The following is a 22,052-nucleotide window of genomic DNA, read 5'->3' as shown; positions in this document are numbered from 1 at the left end:
TATCATGCTATACCATCAGGGAGGCATTTAAATGGCTCTGAATTTACTGCAGCAGTACAACGACCCCAAACATACAGCCAATATTATTAAGATCTATCTACAGTGTAAGATACATCAAGGAGTCCTTAAATTGATGATATGTCTGTGATTACATGAAGAAACAGAGTGATTTGCCCCAAATGATCTGTGGTTATTTCTCTTAGAAGTTTAGAACTACTTCCCTGGTGATCTCCTTAAAAAATGTTTGCAAGTGTATGTAGATGAAATTACATTGTTTTGAAAGCAGAGTGGCCAGAGCAATTATTGATTTGACTTTAATTTCTCTTTTTTATTCTCTTTGTATTGTATTGATTAATTAAAACAAAGTATTCACACATCTATCTTTTAAAGCATCCTTACTTTACCATTTTTTTCAAACCTTCCTAAAACTTTTAAACATGAATGTATATACCTAAAACTATACCTTAAAGTTCATATATGCATAACACAATTTTTTACTAAGTAATACAGCAAAAAAGGAGGCAGCAGCGCCTACTTGCCCAGGTCTCTGAGCAAATGCACTATCAGGATGCAACAAACCCATGTAGCAAAGATGACTGCAACACAGGGTGCAAAATAATAGTTAGCCATTAAAAGGTATCAACCACTGAGGGCTCTCAAATCTAAATATTTGTATATCTTCGGCTAACACTGTACAAAGGTATGTATCTTTTCTGTATCATGTTTGTGTAGTGACCAGAAAAAACATTACTAATATATGAATGCATTTGTGTCAGTGGTTTTCAGTTTTGCCCTGAGAGGAGGTAAATTACTTATTATGCTGCCCTCTCCTGCCTTGTTTTGGTATTACAACTTGTACTATGCTGCCCTTTTCTGCCTTAGTTTGAAATTAGAACTTGTTTTTCTGATTGGAAAGTAAGTGGCAGTTGGAGGTGGTGTGAGAAACTGAAAGCGTGATGTTACGTGCGGTCTTGGTGGAGAGAGGAGGCAGGAAAATGAAGCTCCTCGTCTAGGACAAGCGGGTAATACAAAGCACCTTTTTCTTGGAGTGCCCCGTGTTTACAGCAACAAAGTGCAGAGACAAGTGAAGGAGCTGCAGAGCTGCGCTGCAGATAATCCGGATACTCCAATCCAATTAAGGTCAGCTAATCCTCCCCCTTCACGCAGCACAGTGAGTTATATGAAAAGTTACTGCCATCCTCCCAAGGCCGGGACCGAGAAAAGGCATTGACTAACACAATGTTTAAGGAAAATTGTATCTGTCATCCATGACTGTTTTATGGAAAAACATAAGAATTGTTTCAAGCCTTCAGTAAAATTCATCTTTCAAGTTTGCACGGGACCCCCGGTGTATGCTTCTTTCCTCCACGGCCTCATTTCTTGCAGGCATCAACATAACCCTCAGTCTCATACATCTGTAAACTCCCCCCTTTTATAATTGCCACCTAACCTAGGGATTGTTAGAGCCAACGGAGTCATCGTGACTGAACCACCCTCCGAGATACTAGGCCTGCATCCCACAAGGCGGTGCGACATATATATCCACACATTTAAGTCTTAGTGGGAAGATATCTTTGAAGAGGGACTAACAAGTGTTTTGTATGTCTATAGAGAGAACTAGTACTGTGATTCTAGCAGCCTGGTCCTAACTAAACCAGTGTGTAGAAGTGGTTAACATGAGGGCAGAAATGGTAATGTAAAGTAGCAGAGTAATGGCCATAGAGGTGTAGTAAAATAAACTAAATCATGGTAAGGTAAGACCTAAACTATTTAAAGCGGTCAATTTTGTATAAGTTTCTTTTTTTTTTATCCATTATCCATAATAGCAAACATATCTAGCCAAGACTATCACGCATACATGCATTGTAGTTCTGATTTTTTCAGTATGTTAAAAAATGAACCGACACAAAGCAGATAGACTTTATTTATATGATGAATGCTGACAGAGAAAGTACACAGTACAAGGAGTAGACGGTTTATACGTTACACATACAGCATTACAGTAAGATCATAACTGAAGTGTGGTTTTCTAGAAAAGCTGTAATCCTCCACCTCTGATTGGCTTTATCAGTGATTTAACAATCAAGTATAATAAAAAGGTAAACTTTCAATTGTTAAAAATAGTTTGATATATTTCTGTATATGTAATAGGTTTCTAATCTATAGAAATTGTAGCAATAAACATAGTGACTTTATAGTTTTAGCTAGGGATCATTTATTGACTATAGATCATATTATATGATTAAAATTACAGTAGAGTCGAGAAAATACTTTGTTTCATCTCTACAAAAACTAGTCATAAGGCAGCACACATAGCATGGTTTGTGATTTTCTTATTTTGTGCAATTAACAATGTTATATAAAAGAAACCAACAATATAATCAAATGTCAGTTGCTCTTTTAATACTGTAATCTATTCATGTACAATAATATTTAACTTACATGGCTGTGTCAACATGAAGATATTAGCCACATTACCAAGGCAAGCACAATAGGCAAAAAATGGAAATAAAATGTGATTAAACAACATTTACTATTTCTTCGACAATGGCTGAAATTCCAAACGCTTAGAAAAGGTCAACAAGCTACGGTAAATGTTTTCCTATTGCTATCTGTGAATATTAAATGAATAATTTTGCTTACAATAATCTTACAAACATTTTTCTTACAAATAACATTTTAATATTTTTTTTTTTTCAGGAAATACCCCCTTATGCTTTGCATGCACCTATATTATCCATGACCAGCATTTCCACCCACAAATAGTGGGAGTAGGCATGCAAATCGCACCTGCTCGTTTAATATACTATAAAAAGTGTTAGATTATTTTATTGTGTACAAGTAAGTACTGAAGGCCAAAATATACTTTGAAGGATATAAATAAGACATATTTGTTTTCAAATTGTCCACACCCGGGCAAAAAGTTCCATGAAATCCGTTATATTAACTTGTTTTAAGAAAATGTTACCAAGAAAAGCTTTATATTGCGATATGGCTTTTAGTTTGTTTGTAAATTATTGTCTGATCTCTGTCGAATACTGATGTATGCTGTAATATTACGCTTTACTTGATAAATTGGCCTCTTTCATGCCTGGTTATTCCTATCACTGGCATCTTCATTTTATTGACGTACATTACCAAGCAAGAGACAAGATTACCCTGAAAATAGTATTCGAGTTGGCAGAGACAGATTATTTACAGCTCATTCATTATGCTTTTTTTGCCTTTAGTTGACTATGAAAACCAGTCATTAGGCAAAATACAGGTATCTCCATGTGCAGTTTTTTAAAATTAGTCATAATCTCTACCAAATATATCATTCTCATTTTAAATTGTAAAATGTATCTTGTATTAAAGTCTTTTCTATCTTACATTTTTACACCAATAATAGTTACACACAGCGCAACAGATATGCACTCGTGTTCTCGCATCTCAGAAGGTACCATCTTTGGGCAGTGACAATCTCCTATTGAAAGTGCTTTGCCAAACAAAAAAATGTAAGATGTCTAAGTCTAAAGCCATCGGTGAATTAAAGCCCTGTAGTTATCTGAGTAACTTCTGAAGCCATATCATCTCTTGCAGGAACTCCTGAATCCAGACATGACATTTCCACGGCTAGTCATACCTGATGGTTAGTCCTATCCACTGTGTTGGCAGTGGACACATGGTCACGAGTGTTGTGACGCATGCGGGTAGAGTTCTGCTGCTCAATGGTTGAAGATGTAGGAATGCAAAACTCTCTGAAGCATCTCTTAAAATTCTCATCTAAAAAAGCATAAAGGACTGGATTAAGGCAGCTGTTTGTGTAACCTAGAGCAATGCATACATGCCAGGTTACTGTCTGAAAAAGAGAAGGAGGGACATTGATCAAGGCTTTAATTATCACGTAGATGTGAATTGGAGTCCAACATACAATGAACACAGCAACAACAACAAGGACCATCCTGGTTATTCTTCTAAGATTTCTGTCCTTTTCTTTGGATCCAGAAAGCATTCGAACACTCTTAAGTCGTAAGATCATCATTCCGTAGCACACTGTTATAATAAGGACGGGCATTATAAATGCGAATATGAAGACACATATTTTCAGGAGGTTGTCCCAGTACCATGAGGGATGTGGAAATATAAGACCACAATCAGTTGACCCTTAAAAACATAAAGAAAAAAGTTACTATTTTTCTTGCATTGATGGTACTATTTTTGACCACGCATAGACTAAAGAAAGCGGCACTCACCATTTCCTAAAAGTAAAGTCATTTATTCCAATTCACTAGACATGGATATGGTGTGAAGAGAGTGTATGGGGGAGGAGAGGACAACAGCCATTTTGCTTTTCCACAAAGCTTCTACGAGTCCCTTCCAATGGACCCATAGAAGAGTTGTAGAAACTAGGGTTGAGCCAGTATACTCGTTACTCGGGTTTCCCTGAGCATGCTTGGGTGGTCTCCGAGTATTTTGGCGTGCTCAGAGATATAGTGTTTGTCGCCTCAGCTGCATGATTTGCGGCTGCTAGATAGCCTGAATACATGAGGGGATTGCCTAATAAACCTGTATTCAGCCTATCTAGCAGCCACAAATCTTGCAGCTACGGCGACAAAAACTAAATCTCCGAGTATGCCAAAATACTCGGAGACTACCCGAGCATGCTTGGAGAAACCTGAGTAACGAGTATACTCGCTCATCACTAGTAGAAACGCAAAACAGCTATCATCCTATCATTCTCCATACACCTCTTGCACACAGCGTCCATGTCCCGTGCATTGGAATAAAGGACTTTACCGCTAGGAAATGGTGAGTGCTGCGTTCTTTTGTCTATGCATAGACTTTACATTGCTGTATGTAGCAGAGAATCACTGTCTTCTTTGTATTTTTTCTGACCAAGTGCACAGCAGTGTGACAGAGGAGCAGTGCATGTTTGACTTGTGTCGAAAAGCTTTACCTTGTTGGATAGTGGAACTATTTTTGAACCTGTCACTTTGAACTTTGAGCATGTTGCTCTCCAATATGAGAGTAGCATGCAATAGAGTAAAAGAAGAACATGGGAAAAATGCAATATTTTTTATTTTGAATGAGTTAACTCCATGCTTATTCTGTGCTTAGTGCAGTAGGTAGCCTTACTAAGTGGCTGATAGCCTGCCCTCTGTGAATGTTCATATAATGATAACTGTCAATCTGTGAGTGGGACCACCTACTAGATTATAAATATGATTAGGTTCCTCTGCTATAATATACATGCTCAATACAGACAAGGCTACATGATTAAGGCAACAGTTTCATATGCAAAATTACATTAAAATCTATTAAATTGATTTTATTCTTCACAGAGAGCAATACGATCCAGCTTTGAGCTGAACTGCCTTTGCAAGTCGAACTATCAGATTTTAGGAATATGCTTACTATTATAAACAGCCAACTATAGCTAGTATACATTACTGAGAGAGCAACCATCAGTTAAATTGTAATTTCATAATTCAATAGTACATAGGAAAATAATCAACTTTGGAAAATATGTTATTAGCGAAATCTGCTTCTTTCTTCACCTGGATTGAAGATTCAGCATTAATTTATGGGAAGATAGGTAAAATCTGTATTCAGGTTTTCCTATTGTTGAGAGAGTAGATGAAAGTTGAAAGTTGGTGCTTTTAAAATTCTATGGAGATTGGAGGGGTGGAAAAGCGAGGAACTAGAGGCAAAAACAGACATTTTACTGCAAGTTCTCCAGAAATTATAGTTGCAGGTCTCCATAAAGCTGTATAAGCACCAACTGTCTTCTGCTACGTCAGTAATGATAAAATCTGTGTTAACTGAAGACAAATTTATTAACACATTGAGAATTTTGAGAATGAAAGTTTAGTTCATGAGGAACAAAAAATAGATTTCTCCGATATATTACTGGTTTTTATTTTCATTTAAATTATTAATTTATGAGAATGAAACATTTAAATATTTGACAGTCTGTTTGTCATCAATTTAGGCTATAGTACCTGTGCATTTGAGGTTTTTTTTCACTGATTTCATCACTTTGGAAAAAATAGCTAGGTAGTCAATGGGGCCAGTCAGGCATTCCTGATTTCCATCTTCCAACATGTACTTCAGACTTTCCATTAGAGATATAATCCACAATGCAGATGAAAATTGAGCCTCCATTTTGTACTCACTGAACTAATTATTACAAATTTTTGTTATCGTGAAATTATTTAGCTAGGCTTCTTTGAAGTAATTTATTTTAAGTATTATTCAATGAATATAGTATATAAAATCTTAATATCATGAAATAGAATATTTTCAATATGAAGTTATACAGCCAACATCTTCCTCCTACAACAGCAACTAGAGTTAGCTCCAGTCACTGTTTTTTGGTCATTTAAAGGCCCTATCCATGTCTGAAGGCAGTATTTAAATAATGTGATTACACAGGGCAATCATATTGGCACCATCAACAATGAGATCCCAGGTAGTCGAGTGGATGCCATGGCAAGCTGGGGTATCCTGAAGAACAAATAGAAATGCCAGGGTTGTCAATTTTTGATCTCCACGCTTCCCAAAAAATTGCAATAAAAATGCAAACTTTGCATGTACTCCAAAATGATATCAAGAAATTTCAGTTACAAGTCTTCAAAAAAGGCAGCACAAACCCAAATGTTTTACAAATCTATAAATTGTTTTAAATATAAAAATATAAAAAAATGTAAAGTTTGGTTCAGCTAATAGTACTGACCTGAAGAATCATATTTTCATAACATTTTTATCACACAATGAATATTGTAAATTCAAAACCCCCAAAACATTTCATTTAAAATTGATTGTGTCATTCAAAACTACATCTGAGTTTAAGAACACACAGTGTTCGAAACGCTTCCAGGCCCTCACAGGCTTTGTCCTTGATGTGATGAATACAGCAGCCATGTTATGAAATTTTTAATGGATGTACAATAAAGAAACTCTTCGGATTTTTAACCTTGAAGCTGGACATTCCCCTCTTTCAAATATTCATCTGATACGTCTAGTGGAGAAGGGTCCCTGCCCGGTGTGCTGATGCCGCATGGAAAACACATGGGGGTGAGCTGAATTTTCTTTGTTCATGTGATTCAAAACTACAACTTGTCCAGCAAAGAAAAGCCATTATGTGGCTATATATAGAGTAGAGCGACTTTTGGTTTTTTAGGGTCGCGTTTCGTGAAACCCGACTTTTCCAAAAGTCGGGTCGAGCAAGATCATCCGATTATAGGGAAAAGTCGGGGTCATCCCGAAACACGAAACCCAATGTAAGTCAATGGGGAATAAAAGTCGGCAGTGAGAGGAGGACAGGAAACACACCTACAGTGCCCATTTGAATGCCAAAAGCATCAATTCTTCTTACTTAAGCTTGTCAACCTTAATTAACTTCATAATACAAGTTACGCACTGAAAAATGGGGGTTATTTGGCTAAAGTTGTGGGGGGGGAGGGCTGGCTGCAGGTTTTCATGTGCCCTGGGCGAAAGAGCGCCCCTTTAACACATGCCACAACTCATCATGCTCCGATACGGCAGAGAAATAGCGGTATAGTACAATGAAAAATACTTCACTTTTTACATCTCATGACGAGGCCCATCTATTTCTCCATACAGAATGATTGGTCCCATATAATGTTTGAAACAGTATCAATTAAATAAGTCTCCTTGCTAGGGAATCCCTGTACTAGTCTAGACTCCTCGTCGTCCCCATCTTCCATCTCACTGCACAGTATTTCAACTTTGCAAGTGCTGTGATCCTGGGCAAGCAGGGGGGGGCCCACTCGTTGGCGACGGCACTGGCACAGGGCCCCTGATAGTACGGTGGTGTGTCTGATGGCGGGTGGGCCGAACCTGCACTTTCATCTGCAGCTTCCTCTTTGTCACCGTGTAAGATGGAACTGTATATGGGAAGGGTAACCTGAGTTTCATCAGGGTCAGATTCAGGCCGGGTAGCGTGCGAGGGGAATGTAGTGGTCTGGGTCAATGTACCAGCAGATTCATCGAGCAGTGGCTGGGCATCAGTGCACTTGTGTCGCCCCCAGGAGTACGGTCGCCACAGTGGCATTACCTTCTTCCTAGGGAGTGTGATGTCATGCTTGGGAGCAACGAAGGATCTCTCTAGCAGGTTAACTGATTGGGCGGCGTTATTCCCACGAGTCATGACCCTCCAAACAGCGTTCATGAAGGCAAAGTGTTTGTTTTACGTGGGCAGTATGGTTGCAAAGCTGAACCTTAAAGGAATGTCCAGAAGGGCACCACCAGGAGTGGAGCCTATGGTTAAATTCGACTCCACCTGGGAAACCTCAACCATGCCAGCTACAGAACAGATGCACACATTGCAAGCTTAATTCCGTTAACGAACGAGACTCCGTCATGCCCCGCGGTCCGAGTCCGGCTTACTAGAGGGACACGTGAGGCTCTGGCACATGAGATTGGCCAATAACTGGTGTGTCATGCCCTTACATGTCCGTGGCTGCATGTGTGCTACACTGAAAAGGCCAGCGTTTGTCGCTTACAGGTGCAGATAACCCGCTGAACAACGTTAGTGATGGGGATCACTGATTACAATTATTACCCGCGAACAATGATTTCCCAGTAAGTGCAGGTCAACCGCAGTTCCGGAATTAGGCCTAACCGTCATTCCTGAAAAAATGAAAAACTTACGTGTGCAAACCACAGGTGCTGTAGCTTGCTTAACAGCTCGCCAGCCGTTCTCACGCCCAGTATGGATTACACGTGATTGCACAAAGGTGAGAAAGGGTACCGTATCCCCAGATAACATGTATGGATAGCGTACACATTCAAAATATATGTCTCAGGAGGCAGGCTCAGACGGTGTTAGGCCCAGTATGGATTGCACGTGATTGCACAAAGGTTAGAAAGGGTACCGTATCCCCGGATAACATGTATGGATAGCGTACACATTCAAAATATATGTCTCAGGAGGCAGGCTCAGACGGTGTTAGGCCCAGTATGGATTGCACGTGATTGCACAAAGGTTAGAAAGGGTACCGTATCCCCGGATAACATGTATGGATAGCGTACACATTCAAAATATATGTCTCAGGAGGCAGGCTCAGACGGTGTTAGGCCCAGTATGGATTGCACGTGATTGCACAAAGGTTAGAAAGGGTACCGTATCCCCAGATAACATGTATGGATAGCGTACACATTCAAAATATATGTCTCAGGAGGCAGGCTCAGACGGTGTTAGGCCCAGTATGGATTGCACGTGATTGCACAAAGGTTAGAAAGGGTACCGTATCCCCGGATAACATGTATGGATAGCGTACACATTCAAAATATATGTCTCAGGAGGCAGGCTCAGACGGTGTTAGGCCCAGTATGGATTGCACGTGATTGCATAAAGGTTAGAAAGGGTACCGTTTCCCCGGATAACATGTATGGATAGCGTACACATTCAAAATATATGTCTATACATCAGGAGGCAGGCTCAGACGGTGTTAGGCACAGTATGGATTTGACGGCCCAGATTACACAGCGGAGGAGCAGGGAGAGGTAAAGATTGCAAATGCTGGGGCCCTGCCCAAGCAAGGGGGGCCCACTCGTGGGCGTTGGTACTGGCACTGGGCCCCTCATAGTACAGCGGTGTGTCTGACGGCGGGTGTTCACCACCACCGTCAGAGACACTTGATTGCACTATGAGGGACCCTGTGCCAGTGCCCGCGCCCAAGAGTCGGCCTACCCACCTGTCCAGAGCAACGGCACTCGCACGGTGTCGTGCGCTAGGTGGTGACCCCGGCCATGGGGGGGAGGCAGCACAGTTAGGGAGTTTTAGAAAGTGGCATATGTTGATGTTGGACATTCAGCTGATGCAAAAGGCGAAATAGGTCAAGTCCCAAGAAGAGGTGGACCAAAGCAAGCCATTTTTCTGTCACCCTATGTGTCATCAGGGGAAGGTGGGTCAAAATCCTTTGAAACCCATGCATGGTTCATTTTAATGAAGGTTAGATCATCCACATTTTGGGTTGACAGACGGGTCCTTTTTTCTGTCAGGATTGATCCAGCTGCACTGAAGACTCTTTCCGATAGCACACTTGCAGCTGGGCAAGCGAGCTCCTGTAAGGCATATTGTGCCAATTCAGGCCAGGTGTCCAGTTTAGCGGCCCAATAGTCAAAGGGGAATGACCTGTGTGGGAGAACATCGATATGGGAGGAAAAGTAGTTTGTAACCATAGTTGACAACTGCTGTCTCCTGTCACTTTCCATCGATGCTGTATTACCAGTTGTGTGAGCGGTATTTGAAAAATCAGTCCACAACATTGTTATGAAACCCTGTCTCCAACGCCACTTCTGCTGTGTGCACCACGAACACCTCTGCCAAGCTGCCCCCGGCCCGTACGGCTCGTGTGAGAACCATCACCGCTGCTGTGTCCTTGGAATGCCTCAAGCAACCGATTTACCAGAGTTGCTTGTTTATTAGCCAATATTAGGTCAAGGTTCTCCTGTGGCATGATGTTTTGTAATTTGCCTTTATAGCGTGGATCCAGGAAGCTGGCCAACCAGTAGTCGTCATCGTTCATCATTTTGGCAATGCGGGGGTCCCTTTTTAGAATCTGCAAGGCATAATCTGACATGTGGGCCAATGTTCCCGGTGTCAATGATGCACTGCGAGTGCTGGTTGGAGGAGCACTTTCTGGCAAATCCACATCCCTCCAGTCATGCACAAACCCTGTACCAGACCTTGCCACGCCAACATTTTCACTTGCCCCACGAGATGCATCCTCCTCCCCTAAGTAATCATCCCCATCATCATCCTCCTCCTCCTCTTCTTCCTCCACCTCGTCCAGGAGAGGTCCCTGAGCAGACAATGGCTGAATGTCATCAAGGATTCCCTCCTCCTCTTCCTCCTCATCAACATTGGCTGCAGACGCCTGCTCCTTAAGGTGCGTCAAAGTTTGCATGAGCAGACGCATAAGTGGGATGCTCATGCTTAGGATGGCGTCGTCTGCTCTTACCAGCCGTGTGCATTCCTCAAAACACTGAAGGACTTTACAGAGGTCTTTCAGCTTCGACCACTGCACACCTGTCAACTCCATGTCTGCTCTCAAAGTGCCTGGCCGTGTATCCTCCCACAAATGCATTATGGCCTGCCTCTGCTCGCACAGCCGCTCCAGCATATGCAGGGTGGAGTTCCACCTTGTTGCAATGTCGATAATGAGGCGGTGGTTGGGAAGGTGGAGCAATCGCTGCAGCTTCTGCATACGAACGGAGTGTACAGGCGACCGGCGGATGTGCGCGCACAGTCTTCGCACCTTCTGGAGCAGGGCTGTTAACTCCGGATAATTTTTGAGGAAGCACTGCACCACCAGGTTCAAGGTGTGAGCCAAGCAAGGTATGTGGCTGAGTTTTGAAAGGGCTATGGCTGCCACAAAATTACGGCCGTTATCACTAACTACCTTGCCTGCCTCAAGATGTACACTGCCCAGCCATGACTCAGTTTGTCGCTTCAAGTACTCGGCCAGCACCTCGGCGGTGTGTCTGTTGCCCAAACACATCATCTGCAACACAGCCTGCTGACGCTTTCCACTAGCTGCTCGATAGGGGGACACATCGTGTGCAACAGTGGCAGCTGCAGATGGAGTGCTCGTACGACTGCGCTCTGTGGACGAGCTTTCGCTTCTGGAGGAGGAGGGTCGAACGCCTACAGCCAACTTTTTCCTATACCGTGGGCTAGGCAGCACTGTCCCACCACCGCTGTCCCCTGTGGACCCTGCATCCACCACATTAACCCAGTGCGCAGTGATGGACATGTAACGGCCCTGGCCATGCCGACTGGACCATGCATCAGTTGTGAGGTGCACCTTTCCGCTCACTGACTGCTTGAGTGCATGGACAATGCGGTCTTTCACATGATGGTGGAGGGCTGGGATGGCTTTGCGAGAGAAGAAGTGGCGACTGGGTAGGTCATAGCGTGGTACTGCATTGGCCATGAGTTCGCGGAAAGCTGTGCTTTCCACCAACCGAAAGGGCATCATCTCAAACGAGATTAGTTTGGCAATGTGGGCGTTCAAACCCAGTGTACGCGGATGAGAGACTGAGTACTTTCTTGAACTACTCATAGTGTCTGGGAGGGTGAGCTGGACTTGAGAGCTGCATATGGTGGAAGTAGCGGTGGACAGGGTGGACTGAGAGAGGGTTGATGATGGTGATGGAGTTGGTGTTCTTTCTGATGGCCTAGAATCAGTCTTTCGTTGATATAACAGTGGGATTCCCTGACTGCTGTGGCCTTGCAACGACACCTCAACATTTGCTGCTGTGCTAACCGGTGGGCTTACAGTGGGGGAAACAATGTAGCGTTGCTGACTACCTTCGTTGTGATCAGTTGCACATGTGGCACTTGAGGTTTGGTGTTGTGTCCACGCTTGCAAGTGCATGCTGGTTAAATGTCTAAGCATGCAACTGGTATTCAAATTTTTCAGATTTTTCCCTCGGCTAAAGGTCTTTGCGCACTTCTTACAGATAACCTTGGCCTTATCATGAGGATTTTGTTCAAAAAAGTGCCACACTGCACTCTTCCTACTTTGGCAGACATTTTGCGGCCTAGCACGTTGTGATCTTTTGACCCTCTGGACAAGCTGTCCAGCAACTCTTTTGATGTTTGGAACCTGTCTTTGGAGTGCTCCGGGCCTGCCAGATAACAGCTGTTGCGATGTCGATGTCTGCTGTGGATGCTCCTCATCTGAGCTATTGGAAGCAGCACCCTCTTCCCCCAATGGATGCCAATCTGGGTCAACAACTGGGTCATCCATCACCTCCTCTTCTATGTCATGTGCACCTTCCTCTGTGTCACCGTGTATGGTGGTATAGTGTGCGGGAAGGGGCACCTGAGTCTCATCAGGGTCAGAATCTGGCTCTGTACACTGCGAGGACAATGTAGTGCTCTGAGTGAATGTACCAGCAGAATCATCCATCAGCGGCTGTGCATCAGTGCACTCCACGTCAGATTCATCTTGGCCTGGGTAATTCACCATTTCACTTGATAATCCAGGCATGGTATGTGAAAACAGCTCCATGGAGTAATCAGTAGTATGGCCTGCGTCATCCTTCAATCTTGGTTGGGGTGAAGGACACAAGGAAAGGTGTGGTTCATGAACATGAGCCTCCAATGACGACTCAGTGCTTTTACTTTTTACAACTGAAGAAGAGGAGGCGATAGAGCTGGAGGCTGAGTCAGCAATGTAAGACAAAACTTTTTCCTGATGCTCTGGCTTTAAAAGCGGTTTGCCAACTCCTAGAAAACTAAGCATTCGAGGCCTTATGTAGCCAGACGATGACGCAGGCTCAACACCTCCTGCATTCGGTCCTATTTTGCTCTTGCCACTACCATCAGATCCACCACCAACACCATCATTACCAGCTGCCAACCCCCGCCCAATTCCACGGCCTCTTCCACCAGCCTTCCTCATTTTTGGTAGAAATGTAGACAAAATCCAACAAACTATATAGTAATGTAAAACAAGGTACAAGGTGTCTATAGGACAGGGGAGATTTTGAATTTCTGCAGACACTTGTGGACACTGGACACTTTTGGATTGTGTGAGGCCCACTGATATCTGAGCGCTATGTGACAGGCTCGATGGCACAGCTGTGACCAAAGTGACTAGAGGATAAGGGAGATTTTGAATCTCTGCACACACTTTTGGACACTGGACACTTTTGGATTGTGTGAGGCCCAATGAATATCTGAGCGCTATGTGACAGGCTCGATGGCACAGCTGTGACAAAAGTGACTAGAGGATAAGGGAGATTTTGAATCTCTGCACACACTTTTGGACACTGGACACTTTTGGATTGTGTGAGGCCCAATGAATATCTGAGCGCTATGTGACAGGCTCGATGGCACAGCTGTGACAAAAGTGACTAGAGGATAAGGGAGATTTTGAATCTCTGCACACACTTTTGGACACTGGACACTTTTGGATTGTGTGAGGCCCAATGAATATCTGAGCGCTATGTGACAGGCTCGATGGCACTGCTGTGACAAAAGTGACTAGAGGATAAGGGAGATTTTGAATCTCTGCACACACTTTTGGACACTGGACACTTTTGGATTGTATGAGGCCCAATGAATATCTGAGCGCTATTTGACAGGCTCGATGGCACAGCTGTGACAAAAGTGACTAGAGGATAAGGGAGATTTTGAATCTCTGCACACACTTTTGGACACTGGACACTTTTGGATTGTGTGAGGCCCAATGAATATCTGAGCGCTATGTGACAGGCTCGATGGCACAGCTGTGACAAAAGTGACTAGAGGATAAGGGAGATTTTGAATCTCTGCACACACTTTTGGACACTGGACACTTTTGGATTGTGTGAGGCCCAATGAATATCTGAGCGTTATGTGACAGGCTCGATGGCACAGCTGTGACAAAAGTGACTAGAGGATAAGGGAGATTTTGAATCTCTGCACACACTTTTGGACACTGGACACTTTTGGATTGTGTGAGGCCCAATGAATATCTGAGCGCTATGTGACAGGCTCGATGGCACAGCTGTGACAAAAGTGACTAGAGGATAAGGGAGATTTTGAATCTCTGCACACACTTTTGGACACTGGACACTTTTGGATTGTGTGAGGCCCAATGAATATCTGAGCGCTATGTGACAGGCTCGATGGCACAGCTGTGACAAAAGTGACTAGAGGATAAGGGAGATTTTGAATCTCTGCACACACTTTTGGACACTGGACACTTTTGGATTGTGTGAGGCCCAATGAATATCTGAGCGCTATGTGACAGGCTCGATGGCACAGCTGTGACAAAAGTGACTAGAGGATAAGGGAGATTTTGAATCTCTGCACACACTTTTGGACACTGGACACTTTTGGATTGTGTGAGGCCCAATGAATATCTGAGCGCTATGTGACAGGCTCGATGGCACAGCTGTGACAAAAGTGACTAGAGGATAAGGGAGATTTTGAATCTCTGCACACACTTTTGGACACTGGACACTTTTGGATTGTGTGAGGCCCAATGAATATCTGAGCGCTATGTGACAGGCTCGATGGCACTGCTGTGACAAAAGTGACTAGAGGATAAGGGAGATTTTGAATCTCTGCACACACTTTTGGACACTGGACACTTTTGGATTGTATGAGGCCCAATGAATATCTGAGCGCTATTTGACAGGCTCGATGGCACAGCTGTGACAAAAGTGACTAGAGAATAAGGGAGATTTTGAATCTCTGCACACACTTTTGGACACTGGACACTTTTGGATTGTGTGAGGCCCAATGAATATCTGAGCGTTATGTGACAGGCTCGATGGCACAGCTGTGACAAAAGTGACTAGAGGATAAGGGAGATTTTGAATCTCTGCACACACTTTTGGACACTGGACACTTTTGGATTGTGTGAGGCCCAATGAATATCTGAGCGCTATGTGACAGGCTCGATGGCACAGCTGTGACAAAAGTGACTAGAGGATAAGGGAGATTTTGAATCTCTGCACACACTTTTGGACACTGGACACTTTTGGATTGTGTGAGGCCCAATGAATATCTGAGCGCTATGTGACAGGCTCGATGGCACAGCTGTGACAAAAGTGACTAGAGGATAAGGGAGATTTTGAATCTCTGCATACACTTTTGGACACTGGACACTTTAGGATTGTGTGAGGCCCAATGAATATCTGAGCGCTATGTGACAGGCTCGATGGCACAGCTGTGACAAAAGTGACTAGAGGATAAGGGAGATTTTGAATCTCTGCACACACTTTTGGACACTGGACACTTTTGGATTGTGTGAGGCCCAATGAATATCTGAGCGCTATGTGACAGGCTCGATGGCACAGCTGTGACAAAAGTGACTAGAGGATAAGGGAGATTTTGAATCTCTGCACACACTTTTGGACACTGGACACTTTAGGATTGTGTGAGGCCCAATGAATATCTGAGCGCTATGTGACAGGCTCGATGGCACAGCTGTGACAAAAGTGACTAGAGGATAAGGGAGATTTTGAATCTCTGCACAAACTTTTGGACACTGGACACTTTTGGATTGTGTGAGGCCCAATGAATATCTGAGCGCTATGTGACAGGCTCGATGGCACAGCTGTGACAAAAGTGACTAGAGGATAAGGGAGATTTTGAATCTCTGCACACATTTTTGGACACTGGACACTTTTGGATTGTGTGAGGCCCAATGAATATCTGAGCGTTATGTGACAGGCTCGATGGCACAGCTGTGACAAAAGTGACTAGAGGATAAGGGAGATTTTGAATCTCTGCACACACTTTTGGACACTGGACACTTTTGGATTGTGTGAGGCCCAATGAATATCTGAGCGTTATGTGACAGGCTCGATGGCACAGCTGTGACAAAAGTGACTAGAGGATAAGGGAGATTTTGAATCTCTGCACACACTTTTGGACACTGGACACTTTTGGATTGTGTGAGGCCCAATGAATATCTGAGCGCTATGTGACAGGCTCGATGGCACAGCTGTGACAAAAGTGACTAGAGGATAAGGGAGATTTTGAATCTCTGCACACACTTTTGGACACTGGACACTTTTGGATTGTGTGAGGCCCAATGAATATCTGAGCGCTATGTGACAGGCTCGATGGCACAGCTGTGACAAAAGTGACTAGAGGATAAGGGAGATTTTGAATCTCTGCACACACTTTTGGACACTGGACACTTTTGGATTGTGTGAGGCCCAATGAATATCTGAGCGCTATGTGACAGGCTCGATGGCACAGCTGTGACAAAAGTGACTAGAGGATAAGGGAGATTTTGAATCTCTGCACACACTTTTGGACACTGGACACTTTTGGATTGTGTGAGGCCCAATGAATATCTGAGCGCTATGTGACAGGCTCGATGGCACAGCTGTGACAAAAGTGACTAGAGGATAAGGGAGATTTTGAATCTCTGCATACACTTTTGGACACTGGACACTTTAGGATTGTGTGAGGCCCAATGAATATCTGAGCGCTATGTGACAGGCTCGATGGCACAGCTGTGACAAAAGTGACTAGAGGATAAGGGAGATTTTGAATCTCTGCACACACTTTTGGACACTGGACACTTTTGGATTGTGTGAGGCCCAATGAATATCTGAGCGCTATGTGACAGGCTCGATGGCACAGCTGTGACAAAAGTGACTAGAGGATAAGGGAGATTTTGAATCTCTGCACACACTTTTGGACACTGGACACTTTTGGATTGTGTGAGGCCCAATGAATATCTGAGCGCTATGTGACAGGCTCGATGGCACAGCTGTGACAAAAGTGACTAGAGGATAAGGGAGATTTTGAATCTCTGCACACACTTTTGGACACTGGACACTTTAGGATTGTGTGAGGCCCAATGAATATCTGAGCGCTATGTGACAGGCTCGATGGCACAGCTGTGACAAAAGTGACTAGAGGATAAGGGAGATTTTGAATCTCTGCACACACTTTTGGACACTGGACACTTTTGGATTGTGTGAGGCCCAATGAATATCTGAGCGCTATGTGACAGGCTCGATGGCACAGCTGTGACAAAAGTGACTAGAGGATAAGGGAGATTTTGAATCTCTGCACACACTTTTGGACACTGGACACTTTTGGATTGTGTGAGGCCCAATGAATATCTGAGCGTTATGTGACAGGCTCGATGGCACAGCTGTGACAAAAGTGACTAGAGGATAAGGGAGATTTTGAATCTCTGCACACACTTTTGGACACTGGACACTTTTGGATTGTGTGAGGCCCAATGAATATCTGAGCGCTATGTGACAGGCTCGATGGCACAGCTGTGACAAAAGTGACTAGAGGATAAGGGAGATTTTGAATCTCTGCACACACTTTTGGACACTGGACACTTTTGGATTGTGTGAGGCCCAATGAATATCTGAGCGCTATGTGACAGGCTCGATGGCACAGCTGTGACAAAAGTGACTAGAGGATAAGGGAGATTTTGAATCTCTGCACACACTTTTGGACACTGGACACTTTTGGATTGTGTGAGGCCCAATGAATATCTGAGCGCTATGTGACAGGCTCGATGGCACAGCTGTGACAAAAGTGACTAGAGGATAAGGGAGATTTTGAATCTCTGCAAACACTTTTGGACACTGGACACTTTTGGATTGTGTGAGGCCCAATGAATATCTGAGCGCTATGTGACAGGCTCGATGGCACAGCTGTGACAAAAGTGACTAGAGGATAAGGGAGATTTTGAATCTCTGCACACACTTTTGGACACTGGACACTTTTGGATTGTGTGAGGCCCAATGAATATCTGAGCGCTATGTGACAGGCTCGATGGCACAGCTGTGACAAAAGTGACTAGAGGATAAGGAAGATTTTGAATCTCTGCACACACTTTTGGACACTGGACACTTTTGGATTGTGTGAGGCCCAATGAATATCTGAGCGCTATGTGACAGGCTCGATGGCACAGCTGTGACAAAAGTGACTAGAGGATAAGGGAGATTTTGAATCTCTGCACACACTTTTGGACACTGGACACTTTTGGATTGTGTGAGGCCCAATGAATATCTGAGCGTTATGTGACAGGCTCAATGGCACAGCTGTGACAAAAGTGACTAGAGGATAAGGGAGATTTTGAATCTCTGCACACACTTTTGGACACTGGACACTTTTGGATTGTGTGAGGCCCAATGAATATCTGAGCGCTATGTGACAGGCTCGATGGCACAGCTGTGACAAAAGTGACTAGAGGATAAGGGAGATTTTGAATCTCTGCACACACTTTTGGACACTGGACACTTTTGGATTGTGTGAGGCCCAATGAATATCTGAGCGCTATGTGACAGGCTCGATGGCACAGCTGTGACAAAAGTGACTAGAGGATAAGGGAGATTTTGAATCTCTGCAAACACTTTTGGACACTGGACACTTTTGGATTGTGTGAGGCCCAATGAATATCTGAGCGCTATGTGACAGGCTCGATGGCACAGCTGTGACAAAAGTGACTAGAGGATAAGGGAGATTTTGAATCTCTGCACACACTTTTGGACACTGGACACTTTTGGATTGTGTGAGGCCCAATGAATATCTGAGCGTTATGTGACAGGCTCGATGGCACAGCTGTGACAAAAGTGACTAGAGGATAAGGGAGATTTTGAATCTCTGCACACACTTTTGGACACTGGACACTTTTGGATTGTGTGAGGCCCAATGAATATCTGAGCGCTATGTGACAGGCTCGATGGCACAGCTGTGACAAAAGTGACTAGAGGATAAGGGAGATTTTGAATCTCTGCACACACTTTTGGACACTGGACACTTTTGGATTGTGTGAGGCCCAATGAATATCTGAGCGCTATGTGACAGGCTCGATGGCACAGCTGTGACAAAAGTGACTAGTGGATAAGGGAGACTTTGAATCTCTGCACACACTTTTGGACACTGGACACTTTTGGATTGTGTGAGGCCCAATGAATATCTGAGCGCTATGTGACAGGCTCGATGGCACAGCTGTGACAAAAGTGACTAGAGGATAAGGGAGATTTTGAATCTCTGCAAACACTTTTGGACACTGGACACTTTTGGATTGTGTGAGGCCCAATGAATATCTGAGCGCTATGTGACAGGCTCGATGGCACAGCTGTGACAAAAGTGACTAGAGGATAAGGGAGATTTTGAATCTCTGCACACACTTTTGGACACTGGACACTTTTGGATTGTGTGAGGCCCAATGAATATCTGAGCGCTATGTGACAGGCTCGATGGCACAGCTGTGACAAAAGTGACTAGAGGATAAGGAAGATTTTGAATCTCTGCACACACTTTTGGACACTGGACACTTTTGGATTGTGTGAGGCCCAATGAATATCTGAGCGCTATGTGACAGGCTCGATGGCACAGCTGTGACAAAAGTGACTAGAGGATAAGGGAGATTTTGAATCTCTGCACACACTTTTGGACACTGGACACTTTTGGATTGTGTGAGGCCCAATGAATATCTGAGCGTTATGTGACAGGCTCAATGGCACAGCTGTGACAAAAGTGACTAGAGGATAAGGGAGATTTTGAATCTCTGCACACACTTTTGGACACTGGACACTTTTGGATTGTGTGAGGCCCAATGAATATCTGAGCGCTATGTGACAGGCTCGATGGCACAGCTGTGACAAAAGTGACTAGAGGATAAGGGAGATTTTGAATCTCTGCACACACTTTTGGACACTGGACACTTTTGGATTGTGTGAGGCCCAATGAATATCTGAGCGCTATGTGACAGGCTCGATGGCACAGCTGTGACAAAAGTGACTAGAGGATAAGGGAGATTTTGAATCTCTGCAAACACTTTTGGACACTGGACACTTTTGGATTGTGTGAGGCCCAATGAATATCTGAGCGCTATGTGACAGGCTCGATGGCACAGCTGTGACAAAAGTGACTAGAGGATAAGGGAGATTTTGAATCTCTGCACACACTTTTGGACACTGGACACTTTTGGATTGTGTGAGGCCCAATGAATATCTGAGCGCTATGTGACAGGCTCGATGGCACAGCTGTGACAAAAGTGACTAGAGGATAAGGGAGATTGGATTGCTTTTAAAAAAGCAGTTTGCAGAGCAGTGGGTAAACAGCAATGCCAGCCTGTCAGGAAGCCTTAAAAGGCAGCCCAACAACCAACACCACTGATACACCACAATATAGCCTACCCTTGCACTGCACACACAGTGACTGGTGTGTTGTGCAGGCCAAATTGCTAGCAGCAGAAGCAGTTTTTTTTTCTTCTCAGCAGGACAAAAAAAAAAAATTGGGATTGCTTTTAAAAAAGCAGTTTGCGGAGCAGTGGGTAAACAGCAATGCAGGAATGTCAGGAAGCCTTAGAAAGCAGCCCAACAACCAACACCACTGATACACCACTATATAGCCTCCCCTTGCACTGCACACACAGTGACTGGTGTGTTGTGCAGGCCAAATCGCTAGCAGCAGAAGCAGTTTTTTTGTCTTCTTCCCTGCCTAACGCTCTCCCTACATAATCAGCAGCAACCTCTCCCTATACTGAGATCGGCAGAAGTAAGATGGCGGTCGGCGTGCACGCCCTTTTATACCCCCTGTGACGCCCACCAAAGCAAGCCAATCACTTGCATGCCCTTCTGAAAGATGGTGGTGACCCCTGCCTATGTCATCACATTGCCCACAGTGTCCGTGGATCCTGATTGGCTGAAAAAGAGCGCAAAACAAACTTTTGAAACGCGACTTTGGCGCGTAAGTCGCCGACCTCGTGGCCGACCTCATCCTAGGGTCGGGTTTCGTTTCATGAAACCCGACTTTGCCAAAAGTCGGCGACTTTTGAAATTTTTCGACCCGTTTCACTCAACTCTAGCTATATACAAATAGACACACACAAAAAAATTATGGCTTTTCAAACCGGAGGGAAAAAAAATGGTTTTCGCAGGAGGGGAAGGGGATATTATGCTACTCAACTTTTTGAAAATGACAATGTAAGAAACCTATTCTGCATTGGCTGCAATATGCAGCAAAGACAGCTTTTTCTTTAAAGCAGATATTTCACCAAATTTTTAATGTTAAACAGGACACACAATATAATAGAAGCTGCAAAACAGAATAAAACATTTCAAATTATTAGGTACTTAATGAGTTGACTTTTTTTAAGTCCAAGCAAATGTTATCAATCATTTTTAACTTAAAATGTGTTCTTCTTCATCCTCTATGATGTTGACAAATCAAAAGCAGGCAACAATACTCAAGGAAAGAAAGACACACCCCCACCATAGTTTAGAGTAGATTTAACAATGTTTGAGATATAATGATAAGCACTCTAATCTCCTAATCCAACCTCCTGCATGAGTCAGTGTAGGTGTTGGCACTGTGCAGCTGTGTTTAACTTCCCCTCACTCAAAATGTCTAGAAATGAGAGCTTAACTCCTTCACGACCCAGCCTGTTTTCACCTTTCTGACCCGGCCAACTTTCTCAATTCTGACCACTGTCCATTTATGAGGTAATAATTCTGGAACGCTTCAACAGATCCCACTGATTCTGAGATTCTTCTCTTGTGACATATTGTACTTTATGTTAGCAGCAAAATGTCTTCAATAT

The 22,052-nt window shown here is 43.8% G+C and overlaps 1 protein-coding gene across 1 annotated transcript in view; it reads right to left on the bottom strand.

The window, feature by feature from the left end:
* Positions 1-1,906: 1,906 nt before the first annotated feature.
* Positions 1,907-22,052, bottom strand: part of OPRM1 (opioid receptor mu 1) — a 231,025-nt gene continuing 210,879 nt past the window's right edge. The window contains exon 3 of the mRNA XM_073557705.1: positions 1,907-4,146. Coding sequence (XP_073413806.1) covers positions 3,620-4,146 — 527 coding nt within the window. The 3' untranslated portion in view covers positions 1,907-3,619. The remainder of the gene's footprint in view (positions 4,147-22,052) is intronic.

This window comes from Dendrobates tinctorius, unplaced genomic scaffold, assembly GCF_039654945.1.
Source record: "Dendrobates tinctorius isolate UK_male_01 unplaced genomic scaffold, ASM3965494v1 ptg000250l, whole genome shotgun sequence".
In the NCBI taxonomy this organism is placed as follows: Eukaryota; Metazoa; Chordata; class Amphibia; order Anura; family Dendrobatidae; genus Dendrobates; species Dendrobates tinctorius.
This window is presented reverse-complemented; position numbering and strand designations above follow the sequence as displayed.